A 23,478-nucleotide genomic window follows, 5' to 3' on the forward strand; every position below is an offset into this window, starting at 1 on the left:
CCCACAGTGTGTGTTTTGGCTTCTGCACTCAGCACGAGCTCTAAGATCCCTCCGTGTTGTGCACAATCTCACTTTTTCTTCTTGCTGAGTGCATGGACAGACCACAGCGGGCTGTCCAGCCACCCCTGGAAGGCTGTCTGGGTGCTTCCCAGTCTAGCAATCTGTGAGTAAAGCTGATATAAACATTTGCATAGGCGTTTTTGTGTGAACTTGGTACATACCTAGGAGTGGGGTCATATGAAGTGTATGTATAACTTTCTTAGAAGCTGCCAAACTGTTTCCAAATTGACCTGACTGTGTTTTCATTCCTGCCAGCAGCATATGAGGGGTACAGTTGCTCTGTGTCCTTACCAGCACTTGGTATTGTCAGTATTTTGGGGTTTTGTTTTTCTCATTATTAGCCTTTCTACTAGGTGTGCAGTGGTCTCTCGTAATTTTAATCTGCATTTCCTAACAACGAATGAGGTTGAACATCTTTTCCTGTGCTCATTTGCCATCTTTGTGGTATTCTCTTTGGTGAGTGTCTTTCAAGTCTTTTGCCCATTAAAATCTTTTTTTTGTTTTCTTTTTTTTTATTTCCTTTTTATGATTGTACTATATTTTATTTATTTATTTTTTTGGTTGTGTTGGGTCTTCATTGCTGCACATGGGCTTTCTGTAGTTGTGGCAAGCAGGGGCTACTCTTCATTGCAGTGTGTGGGCTTCTCATTGTGGTGGCTTCTATTGTTGTGGAGCATGGGCCCTAGGCATGTGGGCTTCAGGAGCTGCAGCACGAGTGCCTGAGAGTACACAGGCTTCAGTAGTTGTGGCATGTGGGCTCAGTAGTTGTGGCTAGTGGGCTCTGGAGCTCAGGCTCAATAGTTGTGGCACAGGGGCTTAGGTGCTCCAAGGCAGGTGGGATCTTCCCAGACCAGGGATCAAAGCTGTGTTCCCTGCATTGGCAGGCAGATTCTTAACCACTGCACCACCAGGGAAGTCCCAAGTTGTTTGTTTTCTTATTATCTAGTCTTGAGGATATTTAAATATATTCTAGATTCAAGTCCTTTATTAGAAATGTGTTTCACATATATTTTCTCCCAGTCTGTGCGTTTTCTTTCCATTTTACTAAGTGTCTTTCAAAGAGTAGATGTCTTTAATTTTGAAGTCCAATTTATTATTTTATTCTTTTATAGATCATGTTTTGGTGTCATATATAAGAAGCCATTGCCGAAATCTTTGCCTAAGGTTACAAATATTTTCTCCTGTGTTTTCTTATAGAAATTTTAGTTTTACGTTTATGACTGTGACCCATTTTGAGTTAATTTCTTATATAACATGAGTTATGGACTGAGGTTCACTAGTTCTGCATAGGGATGTCAGCTGTTCCAGTACCATTTGTTAAAAGTGTATTCTTTCTCTATTGCACTGCTTTGTACCTTTGTCAAAAATCAATTGGCCATATTTGTGTGATTTTTATTTCTCATCTCAGTTCTGTTCCATTTTTCTGTTGTGTATTTTTAGCCAGTATCACACTGTCTTGACTACTTTAAATATATAGTAAGTCTTGAAATTGGGTAGTGTGAGTCCTCCAACTTTGTTCCTTTTATTCAAAATTGTTTTGACTATTCTAATTCCTTTAACTTTCTATATAAAATTTAGCTTTGGGAATCCCCTGGCAGTCCAGTGGTTAGGACTCCGTGCTTTCACTGCAGAGGGCATGGGTTCAGTCCCTGATTGGGGAACTAAGATCCCACAAGCCACAAGGTGCATGCAAAAAATTTTTTTAAATAAATAAATAATAAAATTTAGCTTTGTCAATTTCTACCCCCCCAAAAAATCCTGCTGGGATTTTTTTTTTTTTAAACTGTGTGTCCCAACCCAGGAGGATTTTTTAAAACATTTATATATTTGGTTGTGCCGGGTCTCGGTTGAGGCAGATGGGCTCCTTAGCTTAGGCGTACATGTGGCATCTAGTTCCCCAACCAGGGATTGAACCCTAGCCCCCTGCATTGGGAGCACAGAGTCTTAACCACTGCGCCACCAGGGAAGTCCCCCTGCTAGGCTTTTTGATGGAGACCAAATCTATGGAGCCATTTGGGAACAACGGCCATCTTAACTATACTGGGTCTATCAATCCATGAATACTTATTTAGATCTTCTTTGATTTATTTTATTAGTGGTTTGTAGTTTTTAGCATACAGATTTTTCAGAGGTATCTGTCTAGCCTCTCACCCTCTCTGACGTTCAGTGTCCTGAGACCACAGTTACTGAAGATAAAATGAGGTCCCTGCACCTTTCAGGCTAATGGAGAACGTGGCATGGGCTCAGGTGGCTCTCCAGGCTCAGGGGAGCTCATCTGAAACTGTCCTCCAGAGCACAGACAGGTAGCCTGGTTTGCTGTCCGGCTTTGGGACAGTTGTTCGGCTGCTGGTGATCACGACCAGAGACAAGAGCCTCCGTGTGTGGTTCCAGTGAGGGCCTTTCCTTCCCCTGACACACAGCGCGTGGGCTCAGCCTCTGCTGCTCCCGAGGGATGAAAGCAGGAGATTGAATCCGCAGGGGCTCGGGCTCCTTCTGAAGACGTGTGGCACCTTGGTGGTTGGATGTGTTCCCACAGGGGTGTTACTGAAAATAAAACTCAGCTTCCCTGACACAGCTTGCTGGGGGGCTGACCACCCAAGTGAGCAGAGCTGTCTGGACTGGAGGCAGTTGAGGGCGGTGCCCAGAGGGCCCCCACCATGGGACAGGCAGGCAGAAGGGGTGCTGATATCAGAAACCTGCACTTTAAAATCAAAGGTGCATCCCCCCTTTTTTTTTTCATGGAGGATGGCAGTGGCTTCCCTGGCAGTGTCACCTAGACTGTCGGGCTGTCCGAAGTAGGGTGGGAGGAGACCCCTCCTGGCCTGACTGCTGAGCCCTATTGGTGGCATTGATCTTGGATGGCCTCGGCCTGCAGCGGCTTGAGGCAGGATTTCAGTTCCTGGCCAGAGACTGAGGTCGGGCAGCGGCAGTGGCCAGTCAGCTGTGCAGGAATGAATTTCCACATAGAGACAGAAAGTAGTGAAGCAAGTAAACTGTTTATTAGGAGGAAAAATAGACACACAGGTGGGCTCAGAGAGAGAGTCACTACCTCATGGTAGTTTGAATCACTTTTATGGGGTGTTTCTTCTGGGTTTCCTGTGGCCAGTCATCTTGCTTTCCCTGGTTCTAAGTCCTTATTTGGTTTATCTCAGGGTCCTCCCCTGTGTGCACACGCATCTCTTAGCCAAGATGGATTCTAGGGAAGGGGCCTATGGGTATTTGACATAACTTACTACAGGGTGGCACCCCCTCCCTTTTTGATCGCCAAGGAGCCTTTCTGTGCATGTGTAGTCAGGGAGGTCTCCTTGACTTTGAGAATGAGGAATATGTGGTCTTTTATCTCTTATCTGGGCAGAGCCCAGCCTCCTCCATCCTCCTGCTTTTATGGAGTTTCTGTTCCACAGGGGAGGAACTGTTCAGCGTGGGGCCCATCTATCTCCTGCCTCAGCCTGAGTCCAGGTTCAATCAGTGCCCCAGCTTGAGGCGTGACCTTGAGACCTGGCAGGGGCAGGCATGCAATTTGAAGGGACTGGGATCCTCTGAGGTGTTGGGGATCTGGAAGGAGGGGGCCGTCATCTGGCCACACCTGAGCGATGATTAAGGGAGGCTCCGGGTTACTCCCCAGTTTCACTCATGGGGGATGATGTGCGGAGTCCCACCAGCATCTAGTCCGTGGGACTCATCCTTGCTGTGGGATTTCACAGGGTACCTGGACACGGCAGCTCAGCACAGATGCAGGCCATTAGGGAACAAGGTGGGCGTGACAGTGGTCCTGTCCCTGCCAGAAAGGGTGTGGGAAGATTTAGTCCCCAAAGTGGGGAGTGAGCGGCCCAGGCAACTAAAAGTTGGTAGCTGTGTGGATGAGCTGGGGCAGTCAGGCCACAAGGAAGCAGAGGCACCTGGGTCGCACTACTTTGCTATTTCAAAGAGAAAAACCAGGACGGAGAAATGTGCAGGGAACATACCTTCCTTTTGAAAAAGGAGATGGGGTAGGTTCCGAAGCAGAGGGAGACTGGTGTTGATTTCAGTAACTGCTCTCTGTGCGGGATTCTCACATAATGAACACACTTAAAACATGACTTCTGGGGGCTTCCTAGGTGGCGCAGTGGTTAAGAATCCACCTGCCAATTCAGGGGACATGGGTTCGAGCCCTGCTCCAGGAAGATCCCACATGCCACGGAGCAACTAAGCCCGTGCGCCACAACTATTGAGCCTGCGCTTTAGAGCCCGTGAGCCACAACTATTGAGCCCATGTGCTGCAACTACTGAAGTCCACGTGCCTAGAGCCTGTGCTCTGCAACAAGAGAAGCCACGGCAATGAGCAGCCCGCGCACCACAATGAAGAGTAGCCCCCACTCACCGCAACTAAAGCCCGCGCACAGCAAAAAAGACCCAACACAGCTCAATGAGAGAGATAAATAAATAAATAAATAAATTAATTAATTATTTAAAAAAAAACATAACTTAGGGGTCTTCCCTGGTGGTCCAGTGGTTAAAACTCTGTGCTTCCGCTGCAGGGAGCACGGGTTACATCCCTGGTTAGGGAACTAAGATTCCACATGCTGCGTGGTCCGGCTGAAAAACAACAACAACAACAACAAAACAATAACTGGATTTTAGAACCATTTAGAAACGGGAGGCTCTGGGCTTGGCCATGGGTGAAGCTTGGGCCTGTACCTTGGCCCTGGGGTCTCCCTGCTTCTCCCACCCTGAGCCCCCTCATGCAGCCCTCCCATGCCCTCCGTCCTGCGGGGCACCCCCAACACCTGCCAACAAAGTGCCCTTCAGATCCGGAAAGCAAGGCAGAGTCCGTCTCTGGATAGGACATATGTATGTACATTCTTTTTAAGGTGAAATTCACATGGTATAAAACTAACCATGTTAAAGTGAAGAATTCAGTGGCATTTGGTACACTCACAACTCTGTAACTTTCTCATTTCAGAACATTTTCCTCATCCCCCAAACAGAAACCTGGACCCTCTCCCACCCTTGGCAGCCAGGACTCTGCTTTCTGTTATTTTAATTCAACAGAAGACTCATTCTCACAAGTCAGGTCCTCATGATGAATATGTTTGTCAGTGATACTTAACCAGTATTTACACGTTTGCATCCTCTTGCTTGAGAAGACAGAACTCGGCAGGTGCTGGAAGAGCTGAAATAGATTATTTACACATCACGTGGGATCAAAGTGTAGGGAGTGGTTTGGCACTTGAAGTTTGCTTTTTTCCGGGCTAAAATTATCTCTCTTCTTGTCTCTGTTGTTCTGACTCACTCAGTGAACATTCTGACAGGCTTTGTTCTAGGAGCTTTTGTATATTTTCATTTTACTTTGATGGACAGAGAGTTCTTGGTGAATTAGCTAAATGCAGCGAATGCGCTTTACACCTTTTGACCCTAACATTGACACTACTACTGTCAAAAACATGAACCAAAATGTAACAGAGTTAGAGAAGAGGAAATACAATAAATAGGAACAGAGCAAACACATAAATGGAGGAACCCAAAAGAAAACGGTTCAATAAATAATTGTACAAAAAAGAGTCTTCTCACAGTGGGACTTTGAACCTGGTGTGAGTGAATGGAATTTAGGGGCTTCTCTGGGGCAGGTACAGCTGTGGTGGAGGGTTTATCTTCTGGCACCCAGAGGCCTGGGGAAGAATGGAGCTTGTGCTGAGCTGAGGCCACTGCTGGCAGGAGGCACCATACGTGAGCCGTTGGGGAAACTGAGGCACAGGGAGAGGGAGGAAGCTGCTCGTTGTCAGGACTGGGATTTCATCCCAGGTGCCACAGAGCTTCTCCCTGCGGGGTCTTCACATTTCTGCGTGGGGTCCCCTGTGGGCTAGACCACCTCCATTCCCACTTTCCACCCTACAGATCAAATGGGAGGTGGGCAATGTTTTTTCAAGCTTTATCTCCCACCCCCTGACCTCCCCTGTTCTGCCCTGTCCCCAATTCTCAGCTACAGGGATAAAGGAGGTGGCTTCCATGGGAGTGGGTCACACAGCTGCACAGATGGAGGGAAGAAGGCCGGGTCGCAGCTCTAAAGGACACTAACACTGATAAAGGTCACATGGGCCTGGGTCTCCAAAGCACGTGCCGCTCCGGGAGGGTGCCTCAGGGTCCCGGGCACCAGGGTCGGTGTGCCGAGGGCAGGTGATCTGGCAGGGCTGTCCTGGTGGGAACCACCACCAGAGTCAGAGCTCAGTTTGGGTCCTGTACGTTAATAGGTCACTATCTTTGAGTTAGATTTTCTTTTTTTTTTTCTTTTTTGGCTGCATCATGCAGTTTGTAGGATCTTAGTTCCCTGACCAGGCATTGAACCCACGCCCTTGACAGTGAAAGTGAAATCATGCACCTCAGATTGAGACTTGAACCCACATGCCTGGACGCGAACCCAGCCTAAACCCAGATTGGGACTCAAACCCACACGGCCAGGACTTGAACCCAGCCAAAATCTTGATTGGGACTTGAACCCACGTGGCCGGGACTCGAACCCGGCCAAAACCCATGGTCTTCCAACTGAGATCACACACCTGGTTTCAGGACTTAATGAAGCTCGGGTTCTTGATATCTCATCGCAGAAAGAATTCAGTGAGAGACAAAATGATAGGTAAGAAGTGGATTTATTTAGAGAGAAAGGCATTCCACAGACAGAGTGTGGGCCATCTCAGAAGGTGGGAGTGGCCCCAGGGTATGGGGTTGTCAGTTTCTATAGGGCTGGGTAATTTCACAGGCTAATGAGTGGGAGGAGTATTCCAGCTATTGTGGGGAAGGGGCAGGGATTTCCAGGAATTGGGCCTCTGCTCACTTTTGACCCTTATGGTGGGCCTTGGAACTGTCATGGTGCCTGTAGGTGTGTCATTGAGTTGGCTGATGTGTTACAATAAGCTGTATACTGAGGCTCAAGGTCTAGTTGTCTGCCACCTTGGACCCATTTGGTTCTAATTAGTTTATGTCATGTCCGCTGGCTATGTCATTCTTTCAAAGGTTGTGCCCTGCCTCTTTCCTCCTATTTCAAAAGGGCAGAATCCTAACCACTGGACCCCCAGGGAATTCCTGTAGATTTTCTTTTAAATACATGTTTACTATTAGTGAAATTCTGGCGCTTGGGGGGCACTGTGCTCTGCTTTGGGAAAATGTTAAAATGTATCTTTCCCAGGATTTGTGGGTCAGGTTTCCTCTGTCCCTCTCTCCAGTTACTGTGCTTCGTGAGTTTTCTGTCAGGGCATTTTTTTGGTGCAAACAAAAAGTCAACTCAAAGAAGCTTAAGCAAAGAGGAATTCGTGGCTTTACGTAACCGACAGGTGGAGGGGTCGGGCGTGGTTTCAGCCTAGATCTTGAGGCTGAGCCATTCTGGACCCTCTCCACTGTTCCTTCTCCCCAGAGCTGCTCCCCACACACGCGCCCCATCCCTGCTGCTGCGTCTTCCTTTTTTAAATTTAGTTTTTTATTTTGGCTGCTCCAGGTCTTAGTTGTGGCACTCGGGATCCTCAGTGTGGCATGTGGGATCTAGTTCCCCGACCAGGGATCGAACCCGGGCCCCCCTGCATTGGAAGTGCAGAGTCTTACCCACTGGACCACCAGGGCAGTCCCATCCCTGCTTCTTTTGTGTTAAGGTTAATTTCCACCTGGGGAGGAAGCATGTACATTGTGGATGTTCATTAATTTATGGAAAACTATAGATGTGAGCAATAGTTTCAATTTGTTTAGATATCATCTTGGTAGGAGTAGGTGATACACAATGTGAAAGGCAAGAAACTATCACTTTATAAGTCACACAACTGTAATCAAAACTGCCAAAAATCGAGGAAATTATTTTTAAGTATAGTCCTAAAACATAATTATTCCTAAAGCGTTCACCTTAAAAACTCTTATCTCGTTTACATTTAATTTACTTGAAAGTTTCATTATATCGTATTTTTCATCATTTTTTTCTTGCTGACAAATTTTGACAGGAATTATATGATCTTATTTGATTTCTGGTAAATCTACATACAAAGTAGTATACTTAATGTTGATGATTTTAAAGATATGTCTGTATTGGGACTTCCCCGGCGGTCAAGCGGTTAAGACTCCACACTTCCACTGTAGGGAGTGTGGGTTCCATCCTTGGCTGGGGAACTAAGATCCCACATGCTGCATAGTGCAGCCAAAAAACCAAAAAGGATATGTCTGTGTAATTAAACTAATGAACTCAAACTTATTCTCATTCATTAAAAATTAACCCTAGATCATGTGATCCAGAAATTCGTTTGGGTTCATTTTTTTTATATTTCTGAGTATTGGTATAAATGCTTATTATCCTTTAAGCCAATTAAATAGCGCTCTTTTTTTAAATGAATTAATTTATTCAATTGGCTGTGTTGGGTCTTTTTTTGCTATGTGCGGGCATTCATTTTAGTTGAGGTGAGTGGGGGCTACTCTTCGTTGTGGTGCGTGGGCTCCTCATTGCCGTGGCTTCTCTTGTTGTGGAGCACGGGCTCTAGGCGCGTGGGCTTCAGTAGTTGCAGCACATGGGCTCAATAGTTGTGGCGCACGGGCTTAGTTGCTCCGCGGCATGTGGGATCTTCCTGGAGCAGGGCTCGAACCTGTGTCCCCTGAATTGGCAGGTGGATTCTTAACCACTGAGCCACCTAGGAAGCCCTAAATAGCGCTCTTTTACAAATTAATTTTGGCAATGCGACACACGTACAATACGCATGTATATAGATACATACAAACACACAGAGACCCCTGTTCCCATTCCAAAATTTCAACTATGAATTCAGGTACAATAATGTAAAACACATAGGTTACAAAAGATGTGGGATTCAAATTGGGTTTCTGGCAGATGGGACAAATTAAGGTCACCCGTTTAGATGGCTAAATCCTTTTTGCTAATATTTATGGAAAAGACCCTCAAGATTTGTATTGCCCTTGAAAAGTCAAGTTCCAAATTACCTATCCCTCTTTTGTTTTTTCCTTTGGATAAGAGTTACCTTCCAGAAATTTGCATTAAAAATGATGGCCTGGAGAAGAGCCCCTGGAGAAGACTGGGTAGAACATTTGTATCTCAAAGACACAGGAGAAGAAATGCAGGTTCTCCTAGGAGGAATCTGTTTCCCTAAGGCCAGATTTTTTTTAAACTACAGCCTCTTAAGATAAATAGGGGAGATGATGGGAGTGTTAAAAGGATCGGTGGGCCTTGGGCTGTTCTGGAACTTCACGTCTGGTCCTGTAAAGACTGGAGTTGTAAAACAAGGACAGCTGGTTTTAATTCCTCAAATAATTGGGTGGCCACCTAAATGATATCAAAGTACCAACATACTCATCCACCTATGTTGGCATGTTTTTCTTTCCCTCATTTACCTTAGAGGAAAAGGCCCCCCTCTCCCCGCAAAATTTCCTATCAGGCTCTGAATATCAGCTATGGTCACACGTTTAGATGGGCCTGTGGCCTCCCATTTTGGTTATCCGTTCATGAAACCTTTTGAGGATCTTCCCTGGGTTTACAAAATTCTTTAATTATGGCCCTCAGTTCAACCTTTGACCCAAAGAGGCTCACCTATAGCCTCAGGTGGTCCCATTTCTAAATATAACCATTTAATAATCTCTTCCCAGTGGAAAGGCAACTCAGAGGATTACTAGAATGAGAACTCAGCTAAAGGAGGATGGAGGGGAGCAGGAGTTATGCCAGTCTTATAGTTTTTTATTGGAGATACCTCTTATATCATCAACCTTTCATTAGCCTTCTACAACAAATCCTCTGATGAGGTTATTTTGGAATTTTGAAGGCTTTGGGGGCTTTTACATACTAATTAAAATAGGTACAATAGTTTAAGATGAGAGCTTTCTGAAATTTTAACAATTTAGGAGTCTTTCCAATTTAAAGGATCCAAGAAACTAGCCCTACAAATCTTTTCTGCTGTAATGCAATTTTAGAAAAAAGAAAAGCTCTTATCACTCTTGTTTCCAGTAGACCCTATGGGCAGGGGTCCAGGAGACTGACTGACATAGGAAGAAATTACCCTCTGCTGGCTTCCTCTGACCATGCAAAAATCAGTTTTGGAATGCCAAAAAAAAGAATCCCAACGTGGTCATTTCAGGGAGAGATTTCCTTTAATTCCCAATTAAGTCAGCACCTGCAAGCATCCGTTCTGTTAATACATAAACCCAGCTGGTCTCTCCACAGGTGGCTGGCCATTCAGGAGCTGTCTGGCCTTTGAAACGCAATGTCCCATTATCAGTGTGGTTGCCTGATTCAGAGACAAGATATGGTCTGAAGAGCTTTCTGAGGACAGTGTTGTTGATGGGAGTTGTGCTGCTTCTGAGTCTAGCTCTCCAAGGAGCTCCCCTAGGGTCCGCTTGGCTCTTTTATGTGTCTTAGTTTCTCCTTCTGATACTCTAAAACCACCATGGGTGCTTGGAGCACTAGGTGATAAGCCTTTATCTCGTGCATCCCGGAAGAGCGGTATTTACTTAATTGTTGTAGTGGGATCACCTGTAACACCACTAGAAGTCTGGAAGATTGATCCTCAGCCATTTCCACTAGGTTCTCAGTCACCTGAGGACACCTTGTGGCCAGAAGGAGCAGAGGTCCCTAATTCTTGGAGCTGAGTGGTCTGTCTCGTTTCACTGGCAAACCATTTGTTCAGACCATTATCAACTTGGTTTTTTGGGGTGGGTTTTTTGTTTTTGTTTTTTTTGGTTTTCAATTTAAGCCAAATTTAATGAAACTCCAGCCACCTATGTTCCCCAGGGCCTCTTGTCCAGATCCCCCAAGGATCCTGCCAAGGAAATGCATCAGTGCGCTTTAAGACTCCAAGTCTTAAGCACAAAAAAAAAGCTTGAATAAAATTTGTAGGATCATCACTTAAACAGTGAGATCTGGCTATCAGCAGAATTCACCAGAACACCTGAGTATCAAGAAGCCAGTGGGGCTCGAAGGGTTGGTACCAAGCGCCAGTTCAGGGTAGACCCCAGGTGTCCTCTGGTGGGTGTCTCTGACATCCTGCCTACTATACCATGCCTGTTGATGAAAAAATTAATCAAGAGTTGGTCTAAGAAAGAAATGGAAAATTTTTATTTGCACCAACCTGAGGATTATAACCTGGGAGACAGTCTTTCAGAAAGCTCTGAAGACTGCTCTGCCTGTCAGAGGTCAAAGCACAGTTATATGTTTTTGAGACAAAGGGGTGTACATCAAGTGATATATTGATAGTTTACGCAATCCAGGTCTTCTTGTCCAAAGCAAATCTGGGTCACCGTGACCCCTTACCACATGAGGAAGGAAGGTTATCTCCTGAGGAGTTATCAAGTGCTGAGCAGGACATCCTGACGGTTTATAAAATTAAGGAGGACTTTTGTCTCCTGAGGAGGTCTGGTCGATGCAGATGCATAACACACACTAAAGGGGAGGGAGGAGGCCCATACGGGCAGAAAAACGTTTAATGTTTAAGTTTTTCTTATCGTGCCATAAAACGTGAATTTTATTTCATCACCCCTGTGCACATATGTACATATGTTTTGTCTGTGCATAATTGAGATAATACTTCATACCTAATTTCATATTCTACACATTTTTACTTTACATTCTTAGTGTGATAACCTGGGGAAAACTATCTCCGTATTTTAGCCCTGAGTCCAGCAGAGACAAGGGTGTGTGAGTGGGGTGCCCACAGCCTCTCGGCAAACCCAGGGCCAGCAGGCCATGCGTGGAGCCACCGTGGAGTGGTTCAGGGGGCTCCTGCTGCCCATCCCTCGGGCAGCGGGGTGACCCGGGCACTGAGCTGCAGTGGGTGGTGGTGAGGGAGGAGCAGAGGTTGGAGGCCCCACTCCACAGAGCAAGTGGGCGAGGCCAGTGGGCGAGGGTCCTACCAGGGCCCAGTCCAGCGGCCTCTGTGACCCCTGGATCTGCACTGGCGGGAAGTCCTTTCTTCCCCAGCATGAGAGTTTCTCTAATCCGCACCTCTTACCTGACCATGACCACAGAAGTGCTCTGCACTTAAGCTGCCCCGACCCTCTTTCACAGGCATCGACTATAAGACCACCACCATCCTGCTGGACGGTCGGCGGGTGAAGCTGCAGCTCTGGTGAGTTGGGGGTCTCTCCCTGCTCCTGAGCACAGGGGGGCTGTCCTGACCCTCGGGGGCTCTGGTACCACCCGTGGGAAGATCCACAGCTTCAGCCCAAGGCTGACCCAGTGGCTCCCAAGGGAGCTGAGATCTGCGTGGGCCTCAGAGTCTGTCCAGAGCATGTGGCCTCCTTCTGCTTCTGCCTCCCTAGTGCCCAGAGTGGCCCTGACTGACAGGAGGGAGGGTGGGAGGGCCAGAGGCCAGAGTATCACCCGGCTCTGGACTGGGTCTCTTTCTTGGTCCCCACTGTGGGCAGCCCTGGCTCTGAGGCTCTGGTCATACCCCTGCCCCTCCAGCTCCAGGGGTGGGGGACTAGGGTTTTCCTGCTGTGACTAATCTCTGGGTTGCCCCCACCCCGTGTGGCTTTCTAGCCCCTGTGTCATCCCCTCTCCTGGGCCACCTGCATGGTCCCCTTCTCCAGCCTGACCAAGCCAGACCTCTCCCCAAGCCACAAGCGCCTCCAGTGGCCCGGAGCCCCTTCTGCCACCCCCACCTGTCCCTAACCAGTAGCAGTCAGCCCCCAGGGCTGGTCCGGGAAGGCTCTCTCCCCTCAATGCCCCATCCCTTCCCACTGCTGACTCTCAAGTCTCTTTTCCCTTCCTCCCTCCCCAGAGACCTCCTGACAGCTCCCCTCTGAACTCAAACTTGTCCCGGACCTAGAATGCTGTTGTAGCAGCTGCTCCTGTTTCCTTGGCGTCTAAAACAAAGTCCCTGCGCCAGGTCCAGGTGGCCCATCTTAGTAAATGTTCCCACACAGGGCAGAGTTGATCCTAGAAGTGCTCTTCTTTATCCTAATTAATGCACCCCCGGGTCACTGCTTTGTATAGATGAACATAGGGATACATCCACAGGGCTGACTTCATGTGATCTTTTTGTTTGTTTGTTTGTTTGTTGGTGGTGGTGTTTAGCCGCACTGCATAGCTTGTAGGATCTTAGTTCCCCAACCAGGGATCAAATCCAGGCCCTCAGCAATGAAAGCTCAGAGTCTTAACCACTGGGCCACCAGGGAAGTCCCATCTTTTCTTTTTATTTATTTATTTATTTATTTTTGGCTGTGCCACATGGCTTGCGGGATCGATTGAACACACACCCTCGGCAGTGAAGGCGAGGAGTCCTAACCACTGGACCACCAAGGAATTTCCACGATCTTTTAGAGTCAATTGGAAGTGGAGTGATCCCACCAAATCCTTTGGCTTATTTCTCCCCTAGTGTAGATGCACATTCCTCACTACACAGCTTTATCTCCAAATTAAACAATGTTTTAAAAACCTAAATTAGACTTATTGAAATGTCAGAATTTTTATGTTGAAACCCATCACTACTTTCTCTAGTTGACTTTGTAAATGACAGTTAGGAAAGAGAATGAGCCCAGAAGAACATCCAATGTCCAGATCTCTCCAGGGTATGGTATTGGGGGCTTGGACTTTCTGTGGCATGGCCACTGACTGACCATTGTAAAATGCATTTGCTCTGGCTCCCGAGTTCAAAAACCTTGTTGTCAGGAAGCAGTGATTTCTTCTTACAGACCTCCAACATCTTTTCCAGGGACACGTCGGGTCAGGGAAGATTTTGTACCATATTCCGCTCCTACTCTCGGGGTGCACAGGTAACATCCCCTGCACTGGGAGGCCAAACTGACTTTGAATAATGACTTTTGCAATGTTCTTTAATGGATACTTGGAGGACAAGGCAATTAGCTCACATATAAGTTGATGTCAGAGTCTAAAGGTGCACTGTGGACTGTGTGGTGGCTTCCAAGCCTTCCGCATCAGGGATGTGTGTGTGTCTGTGTTGCATTTGTACTTCTGTGTGCATGAGCTGTGTGTAGGCATGTGCAGCTATGCGTATGTGTACATAAACATGCAGGCATGTGGGGCTGTGTGTGCACTGTGTTCCTGTATGTGTGTGTCTGCATGTATATGAGAGCCCTTCATCCAGATGGGTGGGCCCTGCAGTCCCCCCACATTCCATGTCCCTGGACCAGCTCATGAATGTGGGGAATTGAATTCCAGGCCCCAACTCACCTTCACATTTGAGGGTTTATCAATGAGCTTATGAAATATCATTGGAAGTGACCATATAACTGCTACATTTGGAAGATCAATCAAAATAATGTTTTGTGTTAAAATAAGTAAAATGCCTATTTAGCTGGTTGTGAGTGTGTGCCTGAGTGGCCTGCATGCCAGCCAGCCTGTCCACAAGTGACCATGCCTCCCCCAGGGTGTGATCCTGGTCTACGACATCGCAAACCGCTGGTCCTTTGATGGCATCGACCGGTGGATTAAGGAGATCAATGAGGTACGATGCGGCCAGGGCTCCATCCGTGTGGGCCTTCGAGGGGGGCAGGCAGGGGGGCCAGGGCACCAGGCTCCAGCCACAGGGAGGAGGACGTGTTACCTCCCAGCACAGGATTGGGCCCTGCACGCAGTCAGGTGGGTTCACAGGTGGGGACCAGGCTGCTGCGGCACCCTGACCGGCCCAACTGTCAATGAGGGCGTGGAGCAGTCAGTCCCGCCCACTGTGTGAGTATCCTGGGGCAGCCGTAACAACTCACCGCAAACTGCATGGCTGAGAACAACAGAAACGTATTCTCTCAGTTCTGGAGGTCAGAGTCCAAAGTCAAGTCCTCCTCGAGAGGAGGTCCCTCCCTGTCTCCTCCAGCTTCTGGTGTTGCCGACAGTCCCTGGTCCTTGGCCTGTGGATGTGTCACTCTGTCTCTGCTCTACTGTCACGTGTCCCCCTCCCTGTGTGTCCTATGTCCTCTCTGATTCTTATAAGGACACAGTGACTGGATTTAGGGTCCACCCCAAGACCTCAACTTAACTAATTACATCTGCAAAGACCCTATTTCCAAAAAAGGACACATTCTGGGGTTCCGGGTGGACACCATTCACCCAGGACACCCATGGTGCCAACAACGAAGCCTGCATGTGACCCACTTTCCTTGCCTTTCTGTCACCCTTTAGCATGCCCCGGGGGTCCCTAAAATCCTGGTGGGGAACCGCCTGCACCTGGCCTTCAAGCGGCAGGTCCCCACGGAGCAGGCCCAGGCCTACGCGGAGCGCCTGGGTGTGACATTCTTTGAGGTCAGTCCGCTGTGCAATTTCAACATCACTGAGTCCTTCATGGAGCTGGCCAGGATCGTGCTGCTGCGGCATGGGATGGACCGGCTCTGGAGGCCAAGCAAGGGTAGGTGTCCGTCCAGTCCATGCTGCTGCCCCGCCATTGCTCAGCCTCCCAGGACCCATCCCCCAGGCCACTGTCTCTATTCTTCTAAATCAGGGTTTCCGCCCCTCGGCACTAGTGCCATTTTGGATGGAGTGTCCTCTGGTGGGGGCATCCTGTGTGCTGTGGGTGAGCTGCATCCCTGGTCCCCCGCCCCCATTTGTGAAAACTACAAATGTCTCCAGACTTTGCTGAATGTCCTAGGGAGTCAAGTCACCCCCAGCTGAGAAGTACTGTTCTGAAAGTTATTTGTTACGACCTTGATTCCAAAAGGAGCCAAAGCCCTGGGTGGGGTTTCTTCTGTCTGATCCTCTGGGAGTTGAGAGGGTGTCCCAACCGCATCGGGGGTGAGACACAGTCCCTGCTCCCAGTGGGCCCCTGGGAGCCCCGCTCTACCTGAGCAGGGACTCTGACTCACAGAACGAATGATGTAGGCAAAACATAAATGACAGCACTTGCTTTTCTGGTGTGTTCTCTTTTTATGTCTTTATAAAGCTGGTAACACAAGTTTTTGGTGTCAGCTACTCAGTTGGGGAAGCCCTTGGTCTCTGACCCCAAAAGCTGGTCGCGTTAGTCCCAAGGACACCTCATTGGCCATCTCCGGGCAGGTCCACTCACCTCTCAGACCCAGAGGGAGAGATGGTGGGGGTCTCAAGTTTGGAGGCAAACTGGGTTTCAGGTGATGAAAGCAGAACCATCCATCTCCAATCACTGCACGTGGGCAGAGGGTGGGACATCTCACTCCAGGGTCCCGGAGAGGAGGGCGGACAGGTGGGTGGCTGCCTCTGCATTGGCCCCGGGCACAGGACAACACAAACGAAACAGGTTTTCTTTTCTTTCCCAAGTACTGAGCTTGCAGGACCTGTGCTGCCGGGCAGTGGTATCCTGCACGCCGGTGCACCTGGTGGACAGGCTACCGCTGCCCACGGCCCTCAGGAGCCACCTCAAGTCCTTCTCAATGGCCAGCGGCCTGAATGCCAGGATGATGCATGGCCGCCCCTGCTCCCTCGCCACCAGCTCCGGCCACAAGAGGACCAGCCTCCGAAAAGCAAGGCCCACCCACCTCCCGCAGAGCCCCCCCAAACGCTGCACCAGAAACAGCTGCAAAGTCTCCTGAGGAGGGTGCGAGGCAGAGGAGCGGCACAGGTGGGAGGCGGGAGGCTGCTCTGGACCCAGACGCCCGCCAATGTCACGGTGACCACGTGGCCCCTAGCAATGACGCCGTGGCTTACCTGACATTTCTGCGTGGACGGGCATGGGGCTTTTGTTTCAGATGTGTGTTTATAAAGGGGAGATCTTCTCTCAATAACATGGAATTTTGAATGTTGCTTAGATCATGACTGCAGTGCAACTTTTTTCTCAAAATAACTGCTTTTAATAAGAATGATGACGTGTGTTTTGAGCATAAATTCTAGAGACCAAAAAGCAGGGATGGAGAGAGAAATCAGAGTCTTCAACGTTAGGCAGAGCCTTTTTGTAAACCTCCTTTTTAATGTCAAAGCACTAATTTATAAAACGCCACAGATAAGTTAGAGATATGCACAACAGGTCTGTCCAGCTTGTGTATGAAACAGATTTGATCAAGTTTTTGCTACGTTATTTACTACGTTTTGGGATTATTAAGTGATTTATATGCATATTTTTCTGCAAATCTACACTTTTTTGTACACGATGTTCCACGAGTTATGAAGCTAAGGGAAGAAAATGCCAAAGATATCTCTCGTTACGGCGAACACACCGCAGCACAGTTACACCAGGTCCAGACGGGCAAGAAAATGTCAGAGTCTAACGTTTCAGCTGAGTGAACACTGTTGTTTAAAACACTGTTTCTCGAAAATAAAAAAGTATACCTGTTTCTTGGTAGAATTGTTGGCTGCTTCTTTCTGATTTTGTGTACTTCCCCTGCCCTTTGTTCGGTTTGCTTTTATCTATTTATTTATTTATTTGGCTGTGTTGGGTCTTCATTGAGGCACCTGGGATCTTTTGTTGCAGCTCGCGGGCTCCTCTCTAACTGTGGTGCTCGGGCTCCAGAGTGCTCGGGCTCAGTAATTGCAGTGCACAGGCTTAGTTGCCCCTCGGCATGTGGGATCTTAGTTCCCTGACCAGGGATCGAACCCACGTCCCCTGCATTGGAAGGTGGATTCTTAACCACTGGACCACCAGGGAAGTCCCTCCGTTTGCTTTATTGCCTGTTTCAGGCACCGAAATCAGTGCTAGTGCCTGGCGTTGGCAACAAGGCTGTGTCCCTGACCTGTGCCATTGATTGAAAGGATGCCTTTCCCTGAAAAGCACATGGAGGCAGACCGTGGGGAATCAAGGACCAGCCGTCCAGTGTGTGCTTGTCTGTGGAAATAGTGGAGACGCTCTGGGCCCTGTGGACGGGTCATCTCCGCCCAGCACGAGCATAAAGATCAGAGCTGACTCTGCCAGGACTCCGGGCAGGGTCTCCTTCCTGGTTCTACCGCTCGATTCTCTGTGGCAGCTGGAGGTTGCAATAATGGATTGAAAACAATAACTTGAAGAGAAAACACCCAGATGTCCTCAGTTTCTGTAAGTGATTTATAGATTTTAGAAATTTAAAGGACCCTAGAATAGGGAGTGACACCTTTTTTTTTTTAATGTATTTATTATTTTTTTGGGGGTACACCAAGTTCAATCATCTGTTTTTATGCACATATCCCCGTATTCCCTCCCTTCCTTGACTCCCCCCACCTCGAGTCCCCCCCACCCTCCCCGCCCCAGTCCTCTAAGGCATCTTCCATCCTCGAGTTGGACTCCCTTTGTTATACAACAACTTCCCACTGGCTATCTATTTTACAGTTGGTAGTATATATATGTCTGTGCTACTCTCTCGCTTCGAGGGAGTGACACCTTTATTCAGAGATGGTGGAGCTGAGGACCTGAGAGGAGGAGTGAGCTCGGCCACTGTTGGTCACCCAGCCCCCTGTGCACGATGGGGACAGATGTCCACAGTGGAGCAGGCGAGGACATAACAGGTAAGCCATGAGGGAATGGTCTCTCTGCAAGGGGCTGCGGGCCTGGGAGGACTTGCTGCTGGGCTGTAGCACCCATCTCTCTGCTGGGCAGTGGATGAGAGAGGAGAGGGAAGGGCTGACCTGCTGACCACGAAGCCAGACGGCCGTGGTGGGGCATCACTTCTCTGACTGCCACCAGAAATGAGAAGGGGTCCACCCTGAATGCGAGCCCATCTCCCCCCTCCCCCTTGAAGGGCGCACAGAAGTAGAAGGTACAGGTTCCCAAGACCAGTGGAGGCGGGGAGGCTGGGGAAGGACACCTGGTTGCAAGGCTAACCAGGCCCCTTCCGTCCCTTTTCATTGTTTAATTGAAGGACACCTGGGGCCACCAGTAGCTGGAAGAGGCAGGAGGGAGCCCCCCAAGAGCTCTGCCCATACCTGGATTCTGACTCTGGCCTCCAGAACTGTGAGAGGTAAATTTCTGTTGTTTCAAGGCCCTCAGTCTGTGGCAATTTGTTATAAGGGCCCCAGGGCTCACACAACAAGGAAATAAGTTATGCTTCACAGTAGAAAGTGCTATCAAGGTGGCATTTCTGTGAGATGAAAACAAACTTGAATACAGAACATTATTAAGTACAAGTATGCATGTTGGTGGTAAGCATACCGAAATCAAAACCAAAAAATAAACTGAACCCTGGAGAAACAGCTCTCAAACTGTGCCATTTTCCTCTGTGACCTCACTGCTGGCGAAATCCACCCTAAGAATAAACAAGAAGATGAAATTGTGTCCCAGCTGCTTGTAATTCTCTTTTCAAGCATCTAGATTCAAAATATATTATGTACAATTATGTCTTCAATTGCCCTGTGAAAATTACTGCAATGCAGAATAATTTCCTAAACAGAGAGTTTACCACTTTGATGAGAAATGATCCAGGCAAATATTGAATCTGGAAAAAATGTCAATTATGGGCTTGATAATATTTGTTTTGCCAAAGAGATGGAGATGGAGATGCTTCCCTTTGCAGGAGAGCTGCATCATCAAGTAAAAGTGGATTTGAAAAGCTGCATGTTCCGGGAACTGGGGAGAGGTGGCCGAGCTGTCATGGGGCGCAGGGGATGTGCCCCGACCCGCCAGTAGGGGGGACCCTGTGTTCACTGCACTCACTCCCTGCTCCCTATGTGCTCTTGGGACTCCCTTCCCTCAGGGCCCAAACCTCCAGTGGGGGTGTCATCAATATGGTGACCTAGTGAATGAGGCTGACAGAGCTGCAGAACGGGGTGGCTGAGATGCGTCAATGGAAGGTAACAGAAGCCGCTTCTCCATGCAGGCAGTGGGTGCCCAACATGGTTCCCTACCCTGAGTAGGGTCGGGCTGGCCCTGCACCTCCTCACCTCTGACCCTCGATCCCCGACCCTTGTTCCCCAACCAGCCTGAACTCGGGGTTGGGGTCTGGCTCCATCTGTTCCAGCTTCAATGGAATATTTAGATTTGTGCCCTCCTTCTTCAGATCTTTGGAGTCTCACGTACCTTTCTTCTCAAAAAATGATGGCTCCTGCCAATCAAGTTTTGGCTTTTAATCCTACCGCCCCTTCCCTGCCTCAGTCTAGAACTCAAGGGCGGAATATTGTTTCTTTCACTCTACTTTCCTGTGATAACAGTGGAACCAGACCGGGTGCAGAAGCCTCTGAATCACTGTGGAGAGGAAGATAAAGGCAGTAAGGAAGAATTCCAAAGTCCACCTTGCCCCAAAGTAGCTGCTGTTGCTACAGCCTTTACCCCTCCTCAGTGAGACAGCCTAGAGGTGCTATCACTGCTGTCAGCTAAAGACCGCCAGGAACTCTGTTGACTCACTGCAATGAGGGAGACTTCACACGGTCAAGAAATGGGGGCATTTCCATAGGAGGGTGTTGGGAAGGACTCAGACTAGCGCTTGTGTTAGGAGAGCACTTCGCTGTGTTCGATGCTCTCAGGGAGCAGCAGTGATTTGGGGGCTGCTGTCTTAGTAACTCTCATTGAGCAAGGTTAAAGCTGTTGCTGTAAGAGCAGCAGCTGCTCAGGCACCAGGACGCGGTCTGGCCTTTGCTTGCTCAGATGCTGCCTCATTCTGGACTGTGTTCATGCAAGGTCTTGTACTTATGCTGCGCCTGTCAGCCAGAGTGTCCTTGTTTAGGGAGCCGTCATATCTGATGTAGCCCGCTGTGGCCAGGCTGTGTGCCAGAATCGCTGGTGCTCTTTCTGTGCCTGATGAGATGACAGAAAGACGACTGTCTAGGCCAGGAGTGGACTTGGCACTCGGGTCTAGAAAATGCCTGTCTGCCCAGCAGAGGCTAACTTTCTACTTCTACTGGAGGACAGTGCATTGTGTGGCTCAAAGCCGACCAGCATTGTCTGCTGGCTTCTTGATTCCCTGCTTCAAAGTTTTATCATTGCTCCATGGTCCACTTTAGAAATGAGGGTAATGGATGGTAGCTTTTGAAGGTTCTCTGATTGTTCTACTAGTGAAACACTGTATCATATGAAACAACCTTACCTACAAAGATTTCTGCATGTTACAATAGTTTCCTACTGCTGTTGTGTTTGAATTTCCTGTGGCTGCTGTAAGAAATGACCAACAATTGAAATTTATTCTCCTACAGTCCTGGAGGCCAGAAGTCCAAAATAGGTACCACTGGACTGAAATTTAGGTGTGGCGGTCCCCTGGTTAAGATTCCGCGCTCCCAATGCAGGGGGCCCGGGTCCGATCCCTGGTCAGGGAACTAGATCCCACATGCCGCAGCTAAAAGATCCCACATGCCGCACCGAAGATCCTGCATGTGGCAATGAAGATCCTGCGTGCCACAACTAAGACCTGGCACAGCCAAATAAATAAATTAAGTAAATAAATAAACCCTTTAATAACCCCACAGTAGACAGACACCTCACTAGATACCCAACCCCCAGTGGAGATATCCTTGGTCATAGGGACACTCAGAGTATCCCAAGAGGATTCTGTGAAGTGTCTCTTCCTGTGGCCCAAGCTGTTAAAACGTTACATGGTGTTTTTCCTCTTACAAATGGAAAGGTGGGCTTTAATATAGAACAGATGTGAAGCTTGTGCCCTCTATTCCCAGCTCAAACCCCCATCTGCCCCTAGAGGTGAGAGCTCAGGAAAGGAGGGTTGGCTGAGGATGGTCTCTCTGCCTGAAGGCTTGGGAGTCATCAGTGGGGCTATGCTGGTTCCGGTGTGGAAGCCAAAACAAAGTGCCACAAACAACAGGCCTTCATGTTCTTGGTCTGGGGCTTCTAGGGGAGGACCCCTTCCAGGCCTCGTCCACCTCCTGCAGGTGGCCTGACACTCTTGGCTTTCACCAGCTTGTGGCCGTATCACTTTAGTCTCGGCCCCCACCATCCCCTGGCCATCCCCTCTGTGTCCACTCCAGAAAAGGACACATTCACGGGTTCTGGGCGGTCATATCTTTGGGGCCCCCATTCACCCCACCACAGTGGGTGACACAGGCTTGAGCTTCCTTGTTAGGATATGATGGCTGTGGGGAGGAGATGGCTGTAACAGCAATGGAAGTGAGTGGAATGTGAACTGGAGTTGGCCCTGAAGGCTGCCCTCAGGGAAATCAAGCAAAAAGTTGAGCCTCTCACTTCCCCACATGCCCATCGATGACCACAGGAACCTGCTCAGGCTCCAAGCAGTAATGACCACACAAGCCTCTGGCATCAGGATTCTTTCTGAGTCTATGGGCCTCGGCGAGGAGTGTTGGATCTGCTGTTAGATCCTGTCCCAAACCATGGGCTGGCTGCCTGTGCAGCCCTGCCAGCCTGCGTTCCCCCCACATACGCTGGCACGGAGGGAGAGCCTGCTCCAAGTTCCCAGGGCAGACACTACCACACGCGGAAATGTCTCTGCCCTGGAGAGTGCGCCAGCGGCCCCAGGGTGCAGATGGTGTGAGAGGGATGCATGTGGGATGGGAGGGGCACTGTCTGGACTGCAGGTGCCTGGGTGGGAAGGGGAGATAGGACAGGGGACAGTGAAAAGGGAGACCAGAGGGTTCTCTGTGCAGGGACCCTGGGGCCAGCTGCTCCTGTCTCCATGGCCACTTGTGTTGGAATAGGACCATGGGCCCAGAGCCTTGCTTGATGATGGGCTGTGTCCCAGGGGTCGTGTCCTGGGTGGAGGTGGAGATGGGGGGCGGCTCTGTGATCTGGAGGACTCTGTGTGCCTGTTGGGGGGAACTTTGTGTCTTAGGGAGCTCTGTGTCCCTGAAGAGGGTTCCGTGTTTCCTGGAGGGGGCTCTGTGTCTTGGGGGTTCTGTGTCCTGGGGGCAGCTGTGTGTCGTGGGTATCTCTGGATCTTGGGGGTGGTCTGTGTCCCTGTAGGGGTCTCTCTGTGAGGAGATGTAGGGTGGGGCGGTGAGAGGGTCTATACATTCATATACAGTTGACCCTTGAACAACGCCGGGATTAGGGGCACCCACCATCCACAGTCAAAAATCCGCGTGTAGTTTATAGTCGGCCCTCCTAACCTCGGTATCTGCCGTTCTGCTTCCACGGATGTAACCAACCAGGGTCGTGTAGCCCTGTGGCACTTATTGTTGAAAAAAATCTGCATATAAGTGGCCCCACGTTATTCAAGGGTCACCTGTACTTCCATTTCCTCACTTCCACTTATTTTGCTATTTTTGAGTACATTTTACTAGCATATCTGTTAAAAACTCCATAATGCATTGTTATTTTTACTGAGATATCTTTTTATCAATTACAAATAAGAAAATCTCTTACACTTACCATAATTTACATGATTTCCGGGGAGACTCGAGTTACTGTGCGGGTCTGGGCCCTGCCTGCTCCTGAGGGTCGTGGGGCATGTCTGTCCCCTTGAATCGCCGCCCCTCGCGGACTCCGTCGCCCGGGGGGAGGTCTCCTCTGACGGGGGCAGGCGCTTCCCGCCCCAGCCCCGCCCTCCACAGATACGACCGCGCCCTCCGAAGATGAAGCCCCGCCCCTCAACCAGGCCCCGCCCCAAACCTCCCCGCCCCGCCCTCCTCAGGCGCGGCCCCGCCCCCCCGCAGACGTGACGCTCTCAGCGCTCCCTCGCCTCCCGGCAGGCCTCGGG

The 23,478-nt window shown here is 49.2% G+C and overlaps 1 protein-coding gene across 1 annotated transcript in view; it reads left to right on the plus strand.

The window, feature by feature from the left end:
* Window positions 1-17,261, plus strand: part of RAB40B (RAB40B, member RAS oncogene family) — a 28,806-nt gene extending 11,545 nt beyond the window's left edge. The window contains exons 2-6 of the mRNA XM_057716919.1: window positions 12,071-12,131; window positions 13,719-13,779; window positions 14,394-14,471; window positions 15,140-15,362; window positions 16,244-17,261. Coding sequence (XP_057572902.1) covers window positions 12,071-12,131; window positions 13,719-13,779; window positions 14,394-14,471; window positions 15,140-15,362; window positions 16,244-16,515 — 695 coding nt within the window. The 3' untranslated portion in view covers window positions 16,516-17,261. The remainder of the gene's footprint in view (window positions 1-12,070; window positions 12,132-13,718; window positions 13,780-14,393; window positions 14,472-15,139; window positions 15,363-16,243) is intronic.
* The last annotated feature ends 6,217 nt before the right edge of the window (window positions 17,262-23,478 follow it).

This window comes from Hippopotamus amphibius, chromosome 17 (genome assembly GCF_030028045.1).
Source record: "Hippopotamus amphibius kiboko isolate mHipAmp2 chromosome 17, mHipAmp2.hap2, whole genome shotgun sequence".
NCBI lineage: Eukaryota > Metazoa > Chordata > Mammalia > Artiodactyla > Hippopotamidae > Hippopotamus > Hippopotamus amphibius.